General features: G+C 39.8%; 6 protein-coding genes across 6 annotated transcripts; 3 read left to right on the forward strand and 3 right to left on the reverse strand.

The window, feature by feature from the left end:
* Positions 1-872: 872 nt before the first annotated feature.
* On the reverse strand, positions 873-3,149 carry LOC146644874 (uncharacterized). The gene has a single exon (XM_085394831.1). The coding sequence runs from the start codon at positions 3,147-3,149 to the stop codon at positions 873-875; it is 2,277 nt and encodes a 758-aa protein (XP_085250957.1).
* Positions 3,150-4,477: 1,328 nt separating this feature from the next.
* On the forward strand, positions 4,478-5,911 carry LOC146644875 (uncharacterized). Its single transcript, XM_085394938.1, has 2 exons — positions 4,478-4,674; positions 4,795-5,911. The coding sequence occupies exons 1-2, from the start codon at positions 4,498-4,500 to the stop codon at positions 5,386-5,388; spliced, it is 771 nt and encodes a 256-aa protein (XP_085251064.1). The 5' UTR covers positions 4,478-4,497; the 3' UTR covers positions 5,389-5,911.
* A 1,575-nt stretch (positions 5,912-7,486) lies between these two features.
* On the reverse strand, positions 7,487-9,763 carry LOC146644876 (uncharacterized). Its single transcript, XM_085394057.1, has one exon. The coding sequence runs from the start codon at positions 9,761-9,763 to the stop codon at positions 7,487-7,489; it is 2,277 nt and encodes a 758-aa protein (XP_085250183.1).
* A 1,328-nt stretch (positions 9,764-11,091) lies between these two features.
* On the forward strand, positions 11,092-12,525 carry LOC146644877 (uncharacterized). Its single transcript, XM_085393842.1, has 2 exons — positions 11,092-11,288; positions 11,409-12,525. The coding sequence occupies exons 1-2, from the start codon at positions 11,112-11,114 to the stop codon at positions 12,000-12,002; spliced, it is 771 nt and encodes a 256-aa protein (XP_085249968.1). The 5' UTR covers positions 11,092-11,111; the 3' UTR covers positions 12,003-12,525.
* A 1,575-nt stretch (positions 12,526-14,100) lies between these two features.
* Positions 14,101-16,377, reverse strand: LOC146644878 (uncharacterized). The gene has a single exon (XM_085394830.1). It carries the CDS (start codon positions 16,375-16,377, stop codon positions 14,101-14,103), a length of 2,277 nt encoding a protein of 758 aa, XP_085250956.1.
* Positions 16,378-17,705: 1,328 nt separating this feature from the next.
* Positions 17,706-18,631, forward strand: LOC146644879 (uncharacterized). Its single transcript, XM_085394405.1, has 2 exons — positions 17,706-17,902; positions 18,023-18,631. Exons 1-2 carry the CDS (start codon positions 17,726-17,728, stop codon positions 18,614-18,616), a joined length of 771 nt encoding a protein of 256 aa, XP_085250531.1. The 5' UTR covers positions 17,706-17,725; the 3' UTR covers positions 18,617-18,631.
* Positions 18,632-19,200: the final 569 nt, after the last annotated feature.

The raw sequence follows: 19,200 nt of genomic DNA on the forward strand, positions 1-19,200 counted from the left end.
AGCTACCGAACATGTGCTTTTGCTCAATGTCTGACTGCGAGTGACTGAGAATGTGTTTACTTTAAAAAATGAAATATGTATTTGGCCACAGTAACTAAAGGTTCGCTAACTAAAAACTAACTAAAATGTAGCTTTAAAAATAGCTGAGAACAGCCTATTTTAATAACCTCACTCCACTTCCTGCCACTGTACAAAAATGAAGCCAAAATTCCCTTTTCATGGGGACTGCCATCACTTTGTATTTTTGAAGCCAGTGTGTGCGTAGTAGTGAATAAAAGCAGATCAAAAGTACTCAAATACAACCACTTGTACACATCAAAAGAAAAATTCAGTTCACATCAATTTTATTTGTGCCAATTTTAAAACTTTAGGGTAACATCCCTACAATAACGCAGAGATTGTAGGGATGTTAACTTGCAATATTATATAATATTGCAAGTTAACATCCCTACAATAATGCAGAGAAAACCCAACAATCCGAAGATCCCCTATGAGCAAGCACTTGGCGACAGTGGGAAGGAAAAACTCCCTTTTAATAGGAAGAAACCTTCAGTAGAACCAGGCTCAGTGAGGGGCGGCCATCTACCTCGACCGGTTGGGGGTGATGAAGCGACATAGATGAAATGCATGTCACTTCCTCACACATGCAGAGATGTCCTTATTGTCTTACATTTATGATGTTATAGCAAATACAGCCTCTCCTGGGTTACGGATGTAATATACCCTCAGGATGGGCGGGTATTAAATTTTTTTCTGATATTGTCTCTTTGTGATTTATTTTGACTTTGGAAACAAAGAAATAGATATTTTTTAACCAGCTTAAAAGCTGATTATTTCTTTGGGGTCAGTGTGAGAACTGGTAGGAGGATTTTTTAGATGTGTTTGGGTTTGGCTGAAGGCCGGCGCTTGAGTAGTTTTGCACCAGGATTGTATACTCTACGTAGAGTTGACTGGGAAGTAAGTTCAGGTGAATGGGGATGAAACATTTCTTCTTCTGCCTTGGGAGTAACAGTGGACTTGAGGTTGAGTGAGCTCCTAGACTCAGACTGCTTCTTTGAGTTGTCTACAGTTTTAGACCGGGCCCTAGTGGAAATAGGAGGTAGCAGGCCATGCACTGCTTTTAGCTTACTGTCATATGTGGTAAGCTTGTTACCCATTTTACCCTTAAGGTCTCTAATTTCTTTCTGTTGTTCTTTCAGCTCATTGTCGCCTTTGGATGGAAAGTATTCCGCATTACTCAGGTCAAATCTCACCTTTTTCCGGGCTATTTGTTCATCCCCATCCTTTCTTTGCTGCTCTGGGGAGGCTTTTTTCTCGACTTGCACAGTGCGGCCGAGTGTGTCATAAAGTCCCTTCAGCTGTTGCAGCAGATCGTCATTTTCTTTTTTCTGTACTGCATTCTTTTGTCGTTGAATGCCAATGTCAGTTTCCAGTTCTTCTATTACTTGCTCAAGCTTAAATACTGTGTGTTTGGACTTTGTCAGAGCTTTCTCAACCTCTTCTTTGTCCTCCACAGTTTGCGTCAACTTTGACTTCACTGTGAAGAGGTTGTCATTTGCAGAGCTAAGCTGTTTCTCGTGTTCTTTCTTTTGTTCTGCCTGCTGCAGTTTGATAATGTCCAGCTCAGTCTTTACAGCATTATAGCTGGTCTTAGCATTGGCAAGGTCTACGTTTGTCTCTTGGAGTTCTTGAGCCTTTTCTTTGATTTTATTCTGAAGTGTCTTTATAGTGTCTCTAGCTGTATAGAGTTCGTTCTCAATGCAGAACTTTGTCTCAGAAAGGAGCACTTTATCAGACCTAAGATTTTCACTTCTCTTTATCTCCAGTTCCAGATCGTTTTTTGCTTTGCTAAGAGCAGTTTTCAGACGGGCTATGTTATTTTCTTGGGATGAAATTTTCTTCCCAGACTCCTGCGTCTCATTTTCAAATATAATTATTTGCTTAGTTTTAACCTCAAGGCAGTTTTCCAGACGGTCGATAGTAAAACGTTGCCTTGCCAGCTCCTTTATCTGACTTTCAGATTCCAGGACTTTAGCTTTTAACTCTTTCCTCAACGTTATGTTGTTACATTCCTTCTCCCTAAGACGTACTTTCAGTTCATCATTTTTCTTTGTCAGTTGGTTTTTCTCGTCTATTGCCCAGCGCTTTCCCGCTTTATACTCCTCATTTTGTCTTTGACACTTTTTAAGTTCAGCCTGTAGTTTCTCTTTTTCTTCTTCCACACTTTTAACTTTCTGTTGACGGCAGTACACCTCCCCAGGTAGTGTAAGAAGCTCGTCTATCCTTCTTTCAAGGAAGTCATTACGATGAATGTACTTCTCATTGTTCTGAATCTCAGTCTGAAGCTGCTCATTTTGTTTCTGCAGTTCTTTAAGTGTTTCATTTTTTTCCTCAGTCGTCTTGCTTAGCTTCATCTTGAGTTCTTGTTTTTCCTGCTCATTTTTGATTTTAAGGACAACCAGAGATTCCACCTCCTTTTCTTTCTTGTCCCGCATCGTTTTTTCAGTGGCACACTTATTTTCAAGGTGTTTGATTGCCTTATGAAGAGCCCGAATTTTTGCCTCATATTTGTTTGTGAGATCTACATTCTGTGACTCTGCGGACCTTAGCTGGGATTTGGTTTCCAGCAAAACATTTTCCATTTTTTCCATCTTTTCATCTTTGGATTCCTCTGTCATCTTCGCAACCAGTTCCTGTTCTTCTTTCAAAGATGCCTCAAGACTTGAAATCTTACAATTCTTTTCATCGATTTCCTCAAGCTGAAGTTTTTCAGCTTGTTTGTAATTTTCTATCTCATATCTGAGCACCTGCATTTCTTTGGACTCCTCTTTCATCTTCGCAACCAGTTCCTGCTCTTCTTTCAAAGATGCCTCAAGACTTGAAATCTTACAATTCTTTTCATCGATTTCCTCCAACTGAAGCTTTTCAGCTTGTTTGTACTTTTCTATCTCATTTCTGAGCACCTGCATTTCTTTGGACTCCTCTTTCATCTTTGCAACCAGTCCCTGCTCTTCTTTCAAAGATGCCTCAAGACTTGAAATCCTACAATTCTTTTCTTGGATTTCCTCAAGCTGAAGTTTTTCAGCTTGTTTGTAATTTTCTATCTCATTTCTGAGCATCTGCATATCAAAGTAGCTTAGGGAGCTCATTTTGAAATGAATGTATTTAGTTTAGTTTATACGACGTGTTATTCTGTGTTTGAAAAATGATCTACTCAATGAGACAAAGTGTTCGCAAGTGGAAACTGTTAGTTCAGAACTATAGCGATCTATGGGTTCAAGGTATGTACTCGAGGGATATTTATAGGCTCTGACTCCGCCCCCAGAACTGTCTTCAAAGGAGTTCAAGTGACGTTATCGCCGAACGTTGTGACATTCAAAGGACAGTCTATTATGATGTCATTTTGTACCAGAATGGGTTCAATTTGATATTGTGTCTTTGCAAGTTTGTTCAACTTGCATTGCGATTTCTTTTTTTAGCAGACTTTAGCGATCCTTCTACTTGGGCTGTCTTCAAGTTTAAGGTATCTGTCGTTTCCCACCGTATCCCGCCCCGATCGATCCATTTATGTACGAGCCCATCCGCCCCCGGATCCGTTCATCGGGGCTCATCGCTACTGTTGTAGTCACTTGTCCGGAGCTAACAACAGCTGTTGAGCTGACTATTAAGCTAACATTATGCCCGCTAGTGTTACGTGTCCTACAAGTCACACTTTTTCTGTGATAAACAGTTGAATTAAATTCTTACAGCGTATGAGAGGTTGGCAGCGTCAAAACATTAGCAATAGGTGACAATAACGAGTGCTGGAGGATTTATTTAGTTATTTATTTAGATCCATTTCTTCAGTATAAGAAGCCATACTATCAGAACACCGCAATACAGATACAACTAATAGGCTACTTATTCTGCAGAAAAACTTTCACCATTTGTGCTTAAGAGTATATGAATTTATATGACTACTGCTTATGTTGAAGATTAAGCTCAGTTTTAATATTTCATGTCATTCTATAATGATCATAGCGTATGCAGAGATGACACATATTTGTCCATTTTAATATTCAGCTGAGCATGAATGGAATGTCAGAGTGGTGTCTGACAGTATATATGTATGTTATTATAATGAACACAGTGTATATATGTATGAATGTTTGATTCAAAGATAAGATTAGACATTTAAAATAAATGAATAACAAACAAAAATCTAGCAGGTTGAGCACTGTGTGAAGCAGGAAACATTCAAGCAGATGAAAAATATATTAAATGAAAATACTGAGCTTATCGTTGATCAGCTTGGATTGTGTAGATCACAAATCTTTTGGTCTGAATCTTTTTTTATTTAATTCTTATAATATCCATCGTGACTCTCTTTTTCATCAGTGGAACTCTGTCCCAGTCTGCTCCACCACCGGGAGATTCTCCGCTGTCCACGATGTCTTCACTGTGGATGCCATGTTTGTGTCTTATCTATCGTAGGTCCTGCAGGGAAATGGTGTGACTATGTCTCTCATCATACCGTCCCTCATTGGACTTGATAAAACCTTGGAGAATTGTGTCACCAACTACACCCACTTCTGCAAGGCCCTGCGCACAGGCCTCTACACACACTTCCAGCCAGTGATTCACCAGAAGGACATGATACTAGCTGCTGTGCTGGATCCTAGGATCAAACTGCAGGTACCAAATTAGGCCAGAAGCATAGCGGACTTCTGTAGATTTATATTTAATTGAATATGCGTGTTGAGTAGATAAAGGAAAAAAATGTGTGTACATTTAAAACAACCATTTTTTTTGCAGCCGTTTTCTGATGACAACCAGGATGAACAGAATGATTTCCTAACACCTCCGTCAAAATCTGAGGCTCGCAGCATTGTTGAGTCCACATTAGAAAACATGGAAGCCTCAACATTTCCTACTGTTGAGGCAGAGAAAGATCAGACAGGCAGTGGGCTGGAGCACGATGTGAAAGAAGAAAGCCAGACAGATGGCGTGATGGACACTTGTGCTGGCAGCTCAGACAACAACTGTCCTGAAATCAGTGAAAACGACCTCAAGAGGAAGTCCATCTTCAACTTCCTTCAGCCGCCTGCAAAGACTCTAAAGATGTCAGAGTTCGACGTGTACCTGTCTGAACCGCTGTGGGAAAGCAACTCTACTCTTCAGTACTGGAAATGTGCTTCTCGATTCCCGAAGCTCCAAGGCCTCGCCAAGAAGCTGCTGGCGGTGCCCGCCACATCTGGAGGTTTTGACCGTTTCAGTCCGATGGCTGCGTGCATTGTGAAAGCAAAAAGGAACCGCTTGCCACCTCACACCACAGAGAGACTGCTACTATACAAAAACTCTGTAAAAGTGAAGACTGTTAAAAAGCCCAGTCGGGCTGCTAAACACTGATGGATAACAGCTGAGTGTGGCAGAGCTTGCACAGCATTAAACAGAAACTCTGCCTCTACTTTTAAAAACTGTGCCATACGCTAAGAAGGAGGGTGAACTGCTAATACCTCTTATATTGTAGCAAATGAATCAGCTGACTCTTTCTTCCTAGAACGCATTTGCTGGTCTGCATTAAAAAAACAAAACAACAAGTCCTGTGTTACAGCTGGTTTCATCAGTTTGTTAAAAGGACGCATTCTGGTCAATGATCCTCACAGCTTCATACCTGCAGCAGCGATAGAGATGCACACTGTCTCTGCGTGCTGTACGGTGCTGCTCAGAGTTGTACTTTGTCCCTTCCACACATGATTCAAGTCAGAGCTCTCTACTGGATTGGGAAATGGCAAATTAGAAATGGAGTCGGTGAATGAATGGCATCTGATTCACTTCAAACCAAAATGAGTTCAGCTTGTATCGTTCTTTTGCAGAATTTCATGTTTTCTGACTGCAACTTTTGTTAAGACAGTAATAAAATGTCAAATCAGAGGTTGAATGCTTATTTATTTCCACTATGCACTGATAAATGAGATATTTGCTGCCAAACGTGATGGAACAGTAGATCTTTATATTGAATTTGGCTATTCAGTCCCTCCACCCCAAAAGTCATTTATATTTTATAGTCAAATGAGAAATCCACTGTACATTTCTTTCAGGCATTACAGTTTTGTTTCATTCATTCTAACGTGAAATACAACAGTGTCAGCATCTTTTCAGCTTTTTATCAGACTTGTCTTTCACCATTTTCAAATAGCCTAATCAATAATTCATGTACTTTCATAGATGCTGTTGTTTTCCTCAAAACCATAGATTTTTAAAAAGAAAACATTTTGCTTGGATAAACTATAATGTCTGATGGAAGTTGATGGAAAAGCTTCATTTAGTTTGGCTTTGTCAGGTAGGCTGATGTTGGCATTGAATGACAGCTACCTGATTTTACTGCGGTAAAGACCGATAATGTGTTGAAAATTAAAACCAGTGTTATGAGTGCTGTGATCTCCTCTGAGAAGCATTCAAAAAGTTTTTGCTTGCATTAAACATTGGAGTATGTATCAGCTGTGTTATCAAGAAACTGAGATATCTGCTAGAAACTGGAATATTGGAATATGTCTGATATTAAAGACAGTTTGCGACTGAAGAAAACTGTGAGAACATTTTTTTTAATCCTCTCATTGATTCATCTTCATTTGAAACTGCGTCAAATCAGCTGCCAATAAGTAATTTAAATGCATTCTATTTTATTTTAGTGTTATTATTCATTTATATTTTATTGCGTCATTGTAGTGCATTTTACTTGTTTTAGTTGCATTCTAGTTTGTAAAGCAAGTTGTGCAGCATGGGCTGTTGGAAATGTGCTCGATCAATAAACCTGACCTTGACCATGTGTGGAGGGAGCCAGAAACATGCTGCTGTTTGCACATATTTAATAATGGGCTCTGCAGAGGAGCTAAAGAAGAGTCCAGCATGTTGCTCTGACTGTGTAACTCCTAAAGGTACAGTAACGGCAACATTGCCTAGTGACTGATCAGGCCAGTAACATTTCTGTTTCTCATATAAACCATCTCAGTGACTTCAGCAGAGATATTTTGTTAGTCAGGGTAAATACAAGGATTAGCTACCGAACATGTGCTTTTGCTCAATGTCTGACTGCGAGTGACTGAGAATGTGTTTACTTTAAAAAATGAAATATGTATTTGGCCACAGTAACTAAAGGTTCGCTAACTAAAAACTAACTAAAATGTAGCTTTAAAAATAGCTGAGAACAGCCTATTTTAATAACCTCACTCCACTTCCTGCCACTGTACAAAAATGAAGCCAAAATTCCCTTTTCATGGGGACTGCCATCACTTTGTATTTTTGAAGCCAGTGTGTGCGTAGTAGTGAATAAAAGCAGATCAAAAGTACTCAAATACAACCACTTGTACACATCAAAAGAAAAATTCAGTTCACATCAATTTTATTTGTGCCAATTTTAAACCTTTATTATATTATATAATATAATATTGCAAGGTAACATCCCTACAATAACGCAGAGATTGTAGGGAACTGGTAGGAGGATTTTTTAGATGTGGTTGGGTTTGGCTGAAAGCCGGCGCTTGAGTATTTTTGTAGCAGGATTGTATACTCTACGTAGAGTTGACTGGGAAGTAAGTTCAGGTGAATGGGGATGAAACATTTCTTCTTCTGCCTTGGGAGTAACAGTGGACTTGAGGTTGAGTGAGCTCCTAGACTCAGACTGCTTCTTTGAGTTGTCTACAGTTTTAGACCGGGCCCTAGTGGAAATAGGAGGTAGCAGGCCATGCACTGCTTTTAGCTTACTGTCATATGTGGTAAGCTTGTTACCCTTTTTACCCTTAAGGTCTCTAATTTCTTTCTGTTGTTCTTTCAGCTCATTGTCGCCTTTGGATGGAAAGTATTCCACATTACTCAGGTCAAATCTCACCTTTTTCCGGGCTATTTGTTCATCCCCATCCTTTCTTTGCTGCTCTGGGGAGGCTTTTTTCTCGACTTGCACAGTGTGGCCGAGTGTGTCATAAAGTCCCTTCAGCTGTTGCAGCAGATCGTCATTTTCTTTTTTCTGTACTGCATTCTTTTGTCGTTGAATGCCAATGTCAGTTTCCAGTTCTTCTATTACTTGCTCAAGCTTAAATACTGTGTGTTTGGACTTTGTCAGAGCTTTCTCAACCTCTTCTTTGTCCTCCACAGTTTGCGTCAACTTTGACTTCACTGTGAAGAGGTTGTCATTTGCAGAGCTAAGCTGTTTCTCGTGTTCTTTCTTTTGTTCTGCCTGCTGCAGTTTGATAATGTCCAGCTCAGTCTTTACAGCATTATAGCTGGTCTTAGCATTGGCAAGGTCTACGTTTGTCTCTTGGAGTTCTTGAGCCTTTTCTTTGATTTTATTCTGAAGTGTCTTTATAGTGTCTCTAGCTGTATAGAGTTCGTTCTCAATGCAGAACTTTGTCTCAGAAAGGAGCACTTTATCAGACCTAAGATTTTCACGTCTCTTTATCTCCAGTTCCAGATCGTTTTCTGCTTTGCTAAGAGCAGTTTTCAGACGGGCTATGTTATTTTCTTGGGATGAAATTTTCTTCCCAGACTCCTGCGTCTCATTTTCAAATATAATTATTTGCTTAGTTTTAACCTCAAGGCAGTTTTCCAGACGGTCGATAGTAAAACGTTGCCTTGCCAGCTCCTTTATCTGACTTTCAGATTCCAGGACTTTAGCTTTTAACTCTTTCCTCAACGTTATGTTGTTACATTCCTTCTCCCTAAGACGTACTTTCAGTTCATCATTTTTCTTTGTCAGTTGGTTTTTCTCATCTATTGCCCAGCGCTTTCCCGCTTTATACTCCTCATTTTGTCTTTGACACTTTTTAAGTTCAGCCTGTAGTTTCTCTTTTTCTTCTTCCACACTTTTAACTTTCTGTTGACGGCAGTACACCTCCCCAGGTAGTGTAAGAAGCTCGTCTATCCTTCTTTCAAGGAAGTCATTACGATGAATGTACTTCTCATTGTTCTGAATCTCAGTCTGAAGCTGCTCATTTTGTTTCTGCAGTTCTTTAAGTGTTTCATTTTTTTCCTCAGTCGTCTTGCTTAGCTTCATCTTGAGTTCTTGTTTTTCCTGCTCATTTTTGATTTTAAGGACAACCAGAGATTCCACCTCCTTTTCTTTCTTGTCCCGCATCGTTTTTTCAGTGGCACACTTATTTTCAAGGTGTTTGATTGCCTTATGAAGAGCCCGAATTTTTGCCTCATATTTGTTTGTGAGATCTACGTTCTGTGACTCTGCGGACCTTAGCTGGGATTTGGTTTCCAGCAAAACATTTTCCATTTTTTCCATCTTTTCATCTTTGGATTCCTCTGTCATCTTCGCAACCAGTTCCTGTTCTTCTTTCAAAGATGCCTCAAGACTTGAAATCTTAGAATTTTTTTCATCGATTTCCTCAAGCTGAAGTATTTCAGCTTGTTTGTAATTTTCTATCTCATATCTGAGCACCTGCATTTCTTTGGACTCCTCTTTCATCTTCGCAACCAGTTCCTGCTCTTCTTTCAAAGATGCCTCAAGACTTGAAATCTTACAATTCTTTTCATCGATTTCCTCCAACTGAAGCTTTTCAGCTTGTTTGTACTTTTCTATCTCATTTCTGAGCACCTGCATTTCTTTGGACTCCTCTTTCATCTTTGCAACCAGTCCCTGCTCTTCTTTCAAAGATGCCTCAAGACTTGAAATCCTACAATTCTTTTCTTGGATTTCCTCAAGCTGAAGTTTTTCAGCTTGTTTGTAATTTTCTATCTCATTTCTGAGCATCTGCATATCAAAGTAGCTTAGGGAGCTCATTTTGAAATGAATGTATTTAGTTTAGTTTATACGACGTGTTATTCTGTGTTTGAAAAATGATCTACTCAATGAGACAAAGTGTTCGCAAGTGGAAACTGTTAGTTCAGAACTATAGCGATCTATGGGTTCAAGGTATGTACTCGAGGGATATTTATAGGCTCTGACTCCGCCCCCAGAACTGTCTTCAAAGGAGTTCAAGTGACGTTATCGCCGAACGTCGTGACATTCAAAGGACAGTCTATTATGATGTCATTTTGTACCAGAATGGGTTCAATTTGATATTGTGTCTTTGCAAGTTTGTTCAACTTGCATTGCGATTTCTTTTTTTAGCAGACTTTAGCGATCCTTCTACTTGGGCTGTCTTCAAGTTTAAGGTATCTGTCGTTTCCCACCGTATCCCGCCCCGATCGATCCATTTATGTACGAGCCCATCCGCCCCCGGATCCGTTCATCGGGGCTCATCGCTACTGTTGTAGTCACTTGTCCGGAGCTAACAACAGCTGTTGAGCTGACTATTAAGCTAACATTATGCCCGCTAGTGTTACGTGTCCTACAAGTCACACTTCTTCTGTGATAAACAGTTGAATTAAATTCTTACAGCGTATGAGAGGTTGGCAGCGTCAAAACATTAGCAATAGGTGACAATAACGAGTGCTGGAGGATTTATTTAGTTATTTATTTAGATCCATTTCTTCAGTATAAGAAGCCATACTATCAGAACACCGCAATACAGATACAACTAATAGGCTACTTATTCTGCAGAAAAACTTTCACCATTTGTGCTTAAGAGTATATGAATTTATATGACTACTGCTTATGTTGAAGATTAAGCTCAGTTTTAATATTTCATGTCATTCTATAATGATCATAGCGTATGCAGAGATGACACATATTTGTCCATTTTAATATTCAGCTGAGCATGAATGGAATGTCAGAGTGGTGTCTGACAGTATATATGTATGTTATTATAATGAACACAGTGTATATATGTATGAATGTTTGATTCAAAGATAAGATTAGACATTTAAAATAAATGAATAACAAACAAAAATCTAGCAGGTTGAGCACTGTGTGAAGCAGGAAACATTCAAGCAGATGAAAAATATATTAAATGAAAATACTGAGCTTATCGTTGATCAGCTTGGATTGTGTAGATCACAAATCTTTTGGTCTGAATCTTTTTTTATTTAATTCTTATAATATCCATCGTGACTCTCTTTTTCATCAGTGGAACTCTGTCCCAGTCTGCTCCACCACCGGGAGATTCTCCGCTGTCCACGATGTCTTCACTGTGGATGCCATGTTTGTGTCTTATCTATCGTAGGTCCTGCAGGGAAATGGTGTGACTATGTCTCTCATCATACCGTCCCTCATTGGACTTGATAAAACCTTGGAGAATTGTGTCACCAACTACACCCACTTCTGCAAGGCCCTGCGCACAGGCCTCTACACACACTTCCAGCCAGTGATTCACCAGAAGGACATGATACTAGCTGCTGTGCTGGATCCTAGGATCAAACTGCAGGTACCAAATTAGGCCAGAAGCATAGCGGACTTCTATAGATTTATATTTAATTGAATATGCGTGTTGAGTAGATAAAGGAAAAAAATGTGTGTACATTTAAAACAACCATTTTTTTTGCAGCCGTTTTCTGATGACAACCAGGATGAACAGAATGATTTCCTAACACCGCCGTCAAAATCTGAGGCTCGCAGCATTGTTGAGTCCACATTAGAAAACATGGAAGCCTCAACATTTCCTACTGTTGAGGCAGAGAAAGATCAGACAGGCAGTGGGCTGGAGCACGATGTGAAAGAAGAAAGCCAGACAGATGGCGTGATGGACACTTGTGCTGGCAGCTCAGACAACAACTGTCCTGAAATCAGTGAAAACGACCTCAAGAGGAAGTCCATCTTCAACTTCCTTCAGCCGCCTGCAAAGACTCTAAAGATGTCAGAGTTCGACGTGTACCTGTCTGAACCGCTGTGGGAAAGCAACTCTACTCTTCAGTACTGGAAATGTGCTTCTCGATTCCCGAAGCTCCAAGGCCTCGCCAAGAAGCTGCTGGCGGTGCCCGCCACATCTGGAGGTTTTGACCGTTTCAGTCCGATGGCTGCGTGCATTGTGAAAGCAAAAAGGAACCGCTTGCCACCTCACCCCACAGAGAGACTGCTACTATACAAAAACTCTGTAAAAGTGAAGACTGTTAAAAAGCCCAGTCGGGCTGCTAAACACTGATGGATAACAGCTGAGTGTGGCAGAGGTTTCACAGCATTAAACAGAAACTCTGCCTCTACTTTTAAAAACTGTGCCATACGCTAAGAAGGAGGGTGAACTGCTAATACCTCTTATATTGTAGCAAATGAATCAGCTGACTCTTTCTTCCTAGAACGCATTTGCTGGTCTGCATTAAAAAAACAAAACAACAAGTCCTGTGTTACAGCTGGTTTCATCAGTTTGTTAAAGGGACGCATTCTGGTCAATGATCCTCACAGCTTCATACCTGCAGCAGCGATAGAGATGCACACTGTCTCTGCGTGCTGTACGGTGCTGCTCAGAGTTGTACTTTGTCCCTTCCACACATGATTCAAGTCAGAGCTCTCTACTGGATTGGGAAATGGCAAATTAGAAATGGAGTCGGTGAATGAATGGCATCTGATTCACTTCAAACCAAAATGAGTTCAGCTTGTATCGTTCTTTTGCAGAATTTCATGTTTTCTGACTGCAACTTTTGTTAAGACAGTAATAAAATGTCAAATCAGAGGTTGAATGCTTATTTATTTCCACTATGCACTGATAAATGAGATATTTGCTGCCAAACGTGATGGAACAGTAGATCTTTATATTGAATTTGGCTATTCAGTCCCTCCACCCCAAAAGTCATTTATATTTTATAGTCAAATGAGAAATCCACTGTACATTTCTTTCAGGCATTACAGTTTTGTTTCATTCATTCTAACGTGAAATACAACAGTGTCAGCATCTTTTCAGCTTTTTATCAGACTTGTCTTTCACCATTTTCAAATAGCCTAATCAATAATTCATGTACTTTCATAGATGCTGTTGTTTTCCTCAAAACCATAGATTTTTAAAAAGAAAACATTTTGCTTGGATAAACTATAATGTCTGATGGAAGTTGATGGAAAAGCTTCATTTAGTTTGGCTTTGTCAGGTAGGCTGATGTTGGCATTGAATGACAGCTACCTGATTTTACTGCGGTAAAGACCGATAATGTGTTGAAAATTAAAACCAGTGTTATGAGTGCTGTGATCTCCTCTGAGAAGCATTCAAAAAGTTTTTGCTTGCATTAAACATTGGAGTATGTATCAGCTGTGTTATCAAGAAACTGAGATATCTGCTAGAAACTGGAATATTGGAATATGTCTGATATTAAAGACAGTTTGCGACTGAAGAAAACTGTGAGAACATTTTTTTTAATCCTCTCATTGATTCATCTTCATTTGAAACTGCGTCAAATCAGCTGCCAATAAGTAATTTAAATGCATTCTATTTTATTTTAGTGTTATTATTCATTTATATTTTATTGCGTCATTGTAGTGCATTTTACTTGTTTTAGTTGCATTCTAGTTTGTAAAGCAAGTTGTGCAGCATGGGCTGTTGGAAATGTGCTCGATCAATAAACCTGACCTTGACCATGTGTGGAGGGAGCCAGAAACATGCTGCTGTTTGCACATATTTAATAATGGGCTCTGCAGAGGAGCTAAAGAAGAGTCCAGCATGTTGCTCTGACTGTGTAACTCCTAAAGGTACAGTAACGGCAACATTGCCTAGTGACTGATCAGGCCAGTAACATTTCTGTTTCTCATATAAACCATCTCAGTGACTTCAGCAGAGATATTTTGTTAGTCAGGGTAAATACAAGGATTAGCTACCGAACATGTGCTTTTGCTCAATGTCTGACTGCGAGTGACTGAGAATGTGTTTACTTTAAAAAATGAAATATGTATTTGGCCACAGTAACTAAAGGTTCGCTAACTAAAAACTAACTAAAATGTAGCTTTAAAAATAGCTGAGAACAGCCTATTTTAATAACCTCACTCCACTTCCTGCCACTGTACAAAAATGAAGCCAAAATTCCCTTTTCATGGGGACTGCCATCACTTTGTATTTTTGAAGCCAGTGTGTGCGTAGTAGTGAATAAAAGCAGATCAAAAGTACTCAAATACAACCACTTGTACACATCAAAAGAAAAATTCAGTTCACATCAATTTTATTTGTGCCAATTTTAAACCTTTATTATATTATATAATATAATATTGCAAGGTAACATCCCTACAATAACGCAGAGATTGTAGGGAACTGGTAGGAGGATTTTTTAGATGTGGTTGGGTTTGGCTGAAAGCCGGCGCTTGAGTATTTTTGTAGCAGGATTGTATACTCTACGTAGAGTTGACTGGGAAGTAAGTTCAGGTGAATGGGGATGAAACATTTCTTCTTCTGCCTTGGGAGTAACAGTGGACTTGAGGTTGAGTGAGCTCCTAGACTCAGACTGCTTCTTTGAGTTGTCTACAGTTTTAGACCGGGCCCTAGTGGAAATAGGAGGTAGCAGGCCATGCACTGCTTTTAGCTTACTGTCATATGTGGTAAGCTTGTTACCCTTTTTACCCTTAAGGTCTCTAATTTCTTTCTGTTGTTCTTTCAGCTCATTGTCGCCTTTGGATGGAAAGTATTCCACATTACTCAGGTCAAATCTCACCTTTTTCCGGGCTATTTGTTCATCCCCATCCTTTCTTTGCTGCTCTGGGGAGGCTTTTTTCTCGACTTGCACAGTGTGGCCGAGTGTGTCATAAAGTCCCTTCAGCTGTTGCAGCAGATCGTCATTTTCTTTTTTCTGTACTGCATTCTTTTGTCGTTGAATGCCAATGTCAGTTTCCAGTTCTTCTATTACTTGCTCAAGCTTAAATACTGTGTGTTTGGACTTTGTCAGAGCTTTCTCAACCTCTTCTTTGTCCTCCACAGTTTGCGTCAACTTTGACTTCACTGTGAAGAGGTTGTCATTTGCAGAGCTAAGCTGTTTCTCGTGTTCTTTCTTTTGTTCTGCCTGCTGCAGTTTGATAATGTCCAGCTCAGTCTTTACAGCATTATAGCTGGTCTTAGCATTGGCAAGGTCTACGTTTGTCTCTTGGAGTTCTTGAGCCTTTTCTTTGATTTTATTCTGAAGTGTCTTTATAGTGTCTCTAGCTGTATAGAGTTCGTTCTCAATGCAGAACTTTGTCTCAGAAAGGAGCACTTTATCAGACCTAAGATTTTCACGTCTCTTTATCTCCAGTTCCAGATCGTTTTCTGCTTTGCTAAGAGCAGTTTTCAGACGGGCTATGTTATTTTCTTGGGATGAAATTTTCTTCCCAGACTCCTGCGTCTCATTTTCAAATATAATTATTTGCTTAGTTTTAACCTCAAGGCAGTTTTCCAGACGGTCGATAGTAAAACGTTGCCTTGCCAGCTCCTTTATCTGACTTTCAGATTCCAGGACTTTAGCTTTTAACTCTTTCCTCAACGTTATGTTGTTACATTCCTTCTCCCTAAGACGTACTTTCAGTTCATCATTTTTCTTTGTCAGTTGGTTTTTCTCATCTATTGCCCAGCGCTTTCCCGCTTTATACTCCTCATTTTGTCTTTGACACTTTTTAAGTTCAGCCTGTAGTTTCTCTTTTTCTTCTTCCACACTTTTAACTTTCTGTTGACGGCAGTACACCTCCCCAGGTAGTGTAAGAAGCTCGTCTATCCTTCTTTCAAGGAAGTCATTACGATGAATGTACTTCTCATTGTTCTGAATCTCAGTCTGAAGCTGCTCATTTTGTTTCTGCAGTTCTTTAAGTGTTTCATTTTTTTCCTCAGTCGTCTTGCTTAGCTTCATCTTGAGTTCTTGTTTTTCCTGCTCATTTTTGATTTTAAGGACAACCAGAGATTCCACCTCCTTTTCTTTCTTGTCCCGCATCGTTTTTTCAGTGGCACACTTATTTTCAAGGTGTTTGATTGCCTTATGAAGAGCCCGAATTTTTGCCTCATATTTGTTTGTGAGATCTACGTTCTGTGACTCTGCGGACCTTAGCTGGGATTTGGTTTCCAGCAAAACATTTTCCATTTTTTCCATCTTTTCATCTTTGGATTCCTCTGTCATCTTCGCAACCAGTTCCTGTTCTTCTTTCAAAGATGCCTCAAGACTTGAAATCTTAGAATTTTTTTCATCGATTTCCTCAAGCTGAAGTATTTCAGCTTGTTTGTAATTTTCTATCTCATATCTGAGCACCTGCATTTCTTTGGACTCCTCTTTCATCTTCGCAACCAGTTCCTGCTCTTCTTTCAAAGATGCCTCAAGACTTGAAATCTTACAATTCTTTTCATCGATTTCCTCCAACTGAAGCTTTTCAGCTTGTTTGTACTTTTCTATCTCATTTCTGAGCACCTGCATTTCTTTGGACTCCTCTTTCATCTTTGCAACCAGTCCCTGCTCTTCTTTCAAAGATGCCTCAAGACTTGAAATCCTACAATTCTTTTCTTGGATTTCCTCAAGCTGAAGTTTTTCAGCTTGTTTGTAATTTTCTATCTCATTTCTGAGCATCTGCATATCAAAGTAGCTTAGGGAGCTCATTTTGAAATGAATGTATTTAGTTTAGTTTATACGACGTGTTATTCTGTGTTTGAAAAATGATCTACTCAATGAGACAAAGTGTTCGCAAGTGGAAACTGTTAGTTCAGAACTATAGCGATCTATGGGTTCAAGGTATGTACTCGAGGGATATTTATAGGCTCTGACTCCGCCCCCAGAACTGTCTTCAAAGGAGTTCAAGTGACGTTATCGCCGAACGTCGTGACATTCAAAGGACAGTCTATTATGATGTCATTTTGTACCAGAATGGGTTCAATTTGATATTGTGTCTTTGCAAGTTTGTTCAACTTGCATTGCGATTTCTTTTTTTAGCAGACTTTAGCGATCCTTCTACTTGGGCTGTCTTCAAGTTTAAGGTATCTGTCGTTTCCCACCGTATCCCGCCCCGATCGATCCATTTATGTACGAGCCCATCCGCCCCCGGATCCGTTCATCGGGGCTCATCGCTACTGTTGTAGTCACTTGTCCGGAGCTAACAACAGCTGTTGAGCTGACTATTAAGCTAACATTATGCCCGCTAGTGTTACGTGTCCTACAAGTCACACTTCTTCTGTGATAAACAGTTGAATTAAATTCTTACAGCGTATGAGAGGTTGGCAGCGTCAAAACATTAGCAATAGGTGACAATAACGAGTGCTGGAGGATTTATTTAGTTATTTATTTAGATCCATTTCTTCAGTATAAGAAGCCATACTATCAGAACACCGCAATACAGATACAACTAATAGGCTACTTATTCTGCAGAAAAACTTTCACCATTTGTGCTTAAGAGTATATGAATTTATATGACTACTGCTTATGTTGAAGATTAAGCTCAGTTTTAATATTTCATGTCATTCTATAATGATCATAGCGTATGCAGAGATGACACATATTTGTCCATTTTAATATTCAGCTGAGCATGAATGGAATGTCAGAGTGGTGTCTGACAGTATATATGTATGTTATTATAATGAACACAGTGTATATATGTATGAATGTTTGATTCAAAGATAAGATTAGACATTTAAAATAAATGAATAACAAACAAAAATCTAGCAGGTTGAGCACTGTGTGAAGCAGGAAACATTCAAGCAGATGAAAAATATATTAAATGAAAATACTGAGCTTATCGTTGATCAGCTTGGATTGTGTAGATCACAAATCTTTTGGTCTGAATCTTTTTTTATTTAATTCTTATAATATCCATCGTGACTCTCTTTTTCATCAGTGGAACTCTGTCCCAGTCTGCTCCACCACCGGGAGATTCTCCGCTGTCCACGATGTCTTCACTGTGGATGCCATGTTTGTGTCTTATCTATCGTAGGTCCTGCAGGGAAATGGTGTGACTATGTCTCTCATCATACCGTCCCTCATTGGACTTGATAAAACCTTGGAGAATTGTGTCACCAACTACACCCACTTCTGCAAGGCCCTGCGCACAGGCCTCTACACACACTTCCAGCCAGTGATTCACCAGAAGGACATGATACTAGCTGCTGTGCTGGATCCTAGGATCAAACTGCAGGTACCAAATTAGGCCAGAAGCATAGCGGACTTCTATAGATTTATATTTAATTGAATATGCGTGTTGAGTAGATAAAGGAAAAAAATGTGTGTACATTTAAAACAACCATTTTTTTTGCAGCCGTTTTCTGATGACAACCAGGATGAACAGAATGATTTCCTAACACCGCCGTCAAAATCTGAGGCTCGCAGCATTGTTGAGTCCACATTAGAAAACATGGAAGCCTCAACATTTCCTACTGTTGAGGCAGAGAAAGATCAGACAGGCAGTGGGCTGGAGCACGATGTGAAAGAAGAAAGCCAGACAGATGGCGTGATGGACACTTGTGCTGGCAGCTCAGACAACAACTGTCCTGAAATCAGTGAAAACGACCTCAAGAGGAAGTCCATCTTCAACTTCCTTCAGCCGCCTGCAAAGACTCTAAAGATGTCAGAGTTCGACGTGTACCTGTCTGAACCGCTGTGGGAAAGCAACTCTACTCTTCAGTACTGGAAATGTGCTTCTCGATTCCCGAAGCTCCAAGGCCTCGCCAAGAAGCTGCTGGCGGTGCCCGCCACATCTGGAGGTTTTGACCGTTTCAGTCCGATGGCTGCGTGCATTGTGAAAGCAAAAAGGAACCGCTTGCCACCTCACCCCACAGAGAGACTGCTACTATACAAAAACTCTGTAAAAGTGAAGACTGTTAAAAAGCCCAGTCGGGCTGCTAAACACTGATGGATAACAGCTGAGTGTGGCAGAGGTTTCACAGCATTAAACAGAAACTCTGCCTCTACTTTTAAAAACTGTGCCATACGCTAAGAAGGAGGGTGAACTGCTAATACCTCTTATATTGTAGCAAATGAATCAGCTGACTCTTTCTTCCTAGAACGCATTTGCTGGTCTGCATTAAAAAAACAAAACAACAAGTCCTGTGTTACAGCTGGTTTCATCAGTTTGTTAAAGGGACGCATTCTGGTCAATGATCCTCACAGCTTCATCCTCACAGAGCCCATTTAATAATGGGCTCTGCAGAGGAGCTAAAGAAGAGTCCAGCATGTTGCTCTGACTGTGTAACTCCTAAAGGTACAGTAACGGCAACATTGCCTAGTGACTGATCAGGCCAGTAACATTTCTGTTTCTCATATAAACCATCTCAGTGACTTCAGCAGAGATATTTTGTTAGTCAGGGTAAATACAAGGATTAGCTACCGAACATGTGCTTTTGCTCAATGTCTGACTGCGAGTGACTGAGAATGTGTTTACTTTAAAAAATGAAATATGTATTTGGCCACAGTAACTAAAGGTTCGCTAACTAAAAA

The sequence above is a fragment of the Rhamphochromis longiceps genome, linkage group LG20 (assembly GCF_057381845.1).
Source record: "Rhamphochromis longiceps isolate RC_006_pf linkage group LG20, R_longiceps_female_GT1.1, whole genome shotgun sequence".
NCBI classification, from domain to species: Eukaryota; Metazoa; Chordata; class Actinopteri; order Cichliformes; family Cichlidae; genus Rhamphochromis; species Rhamphochromis longiceps.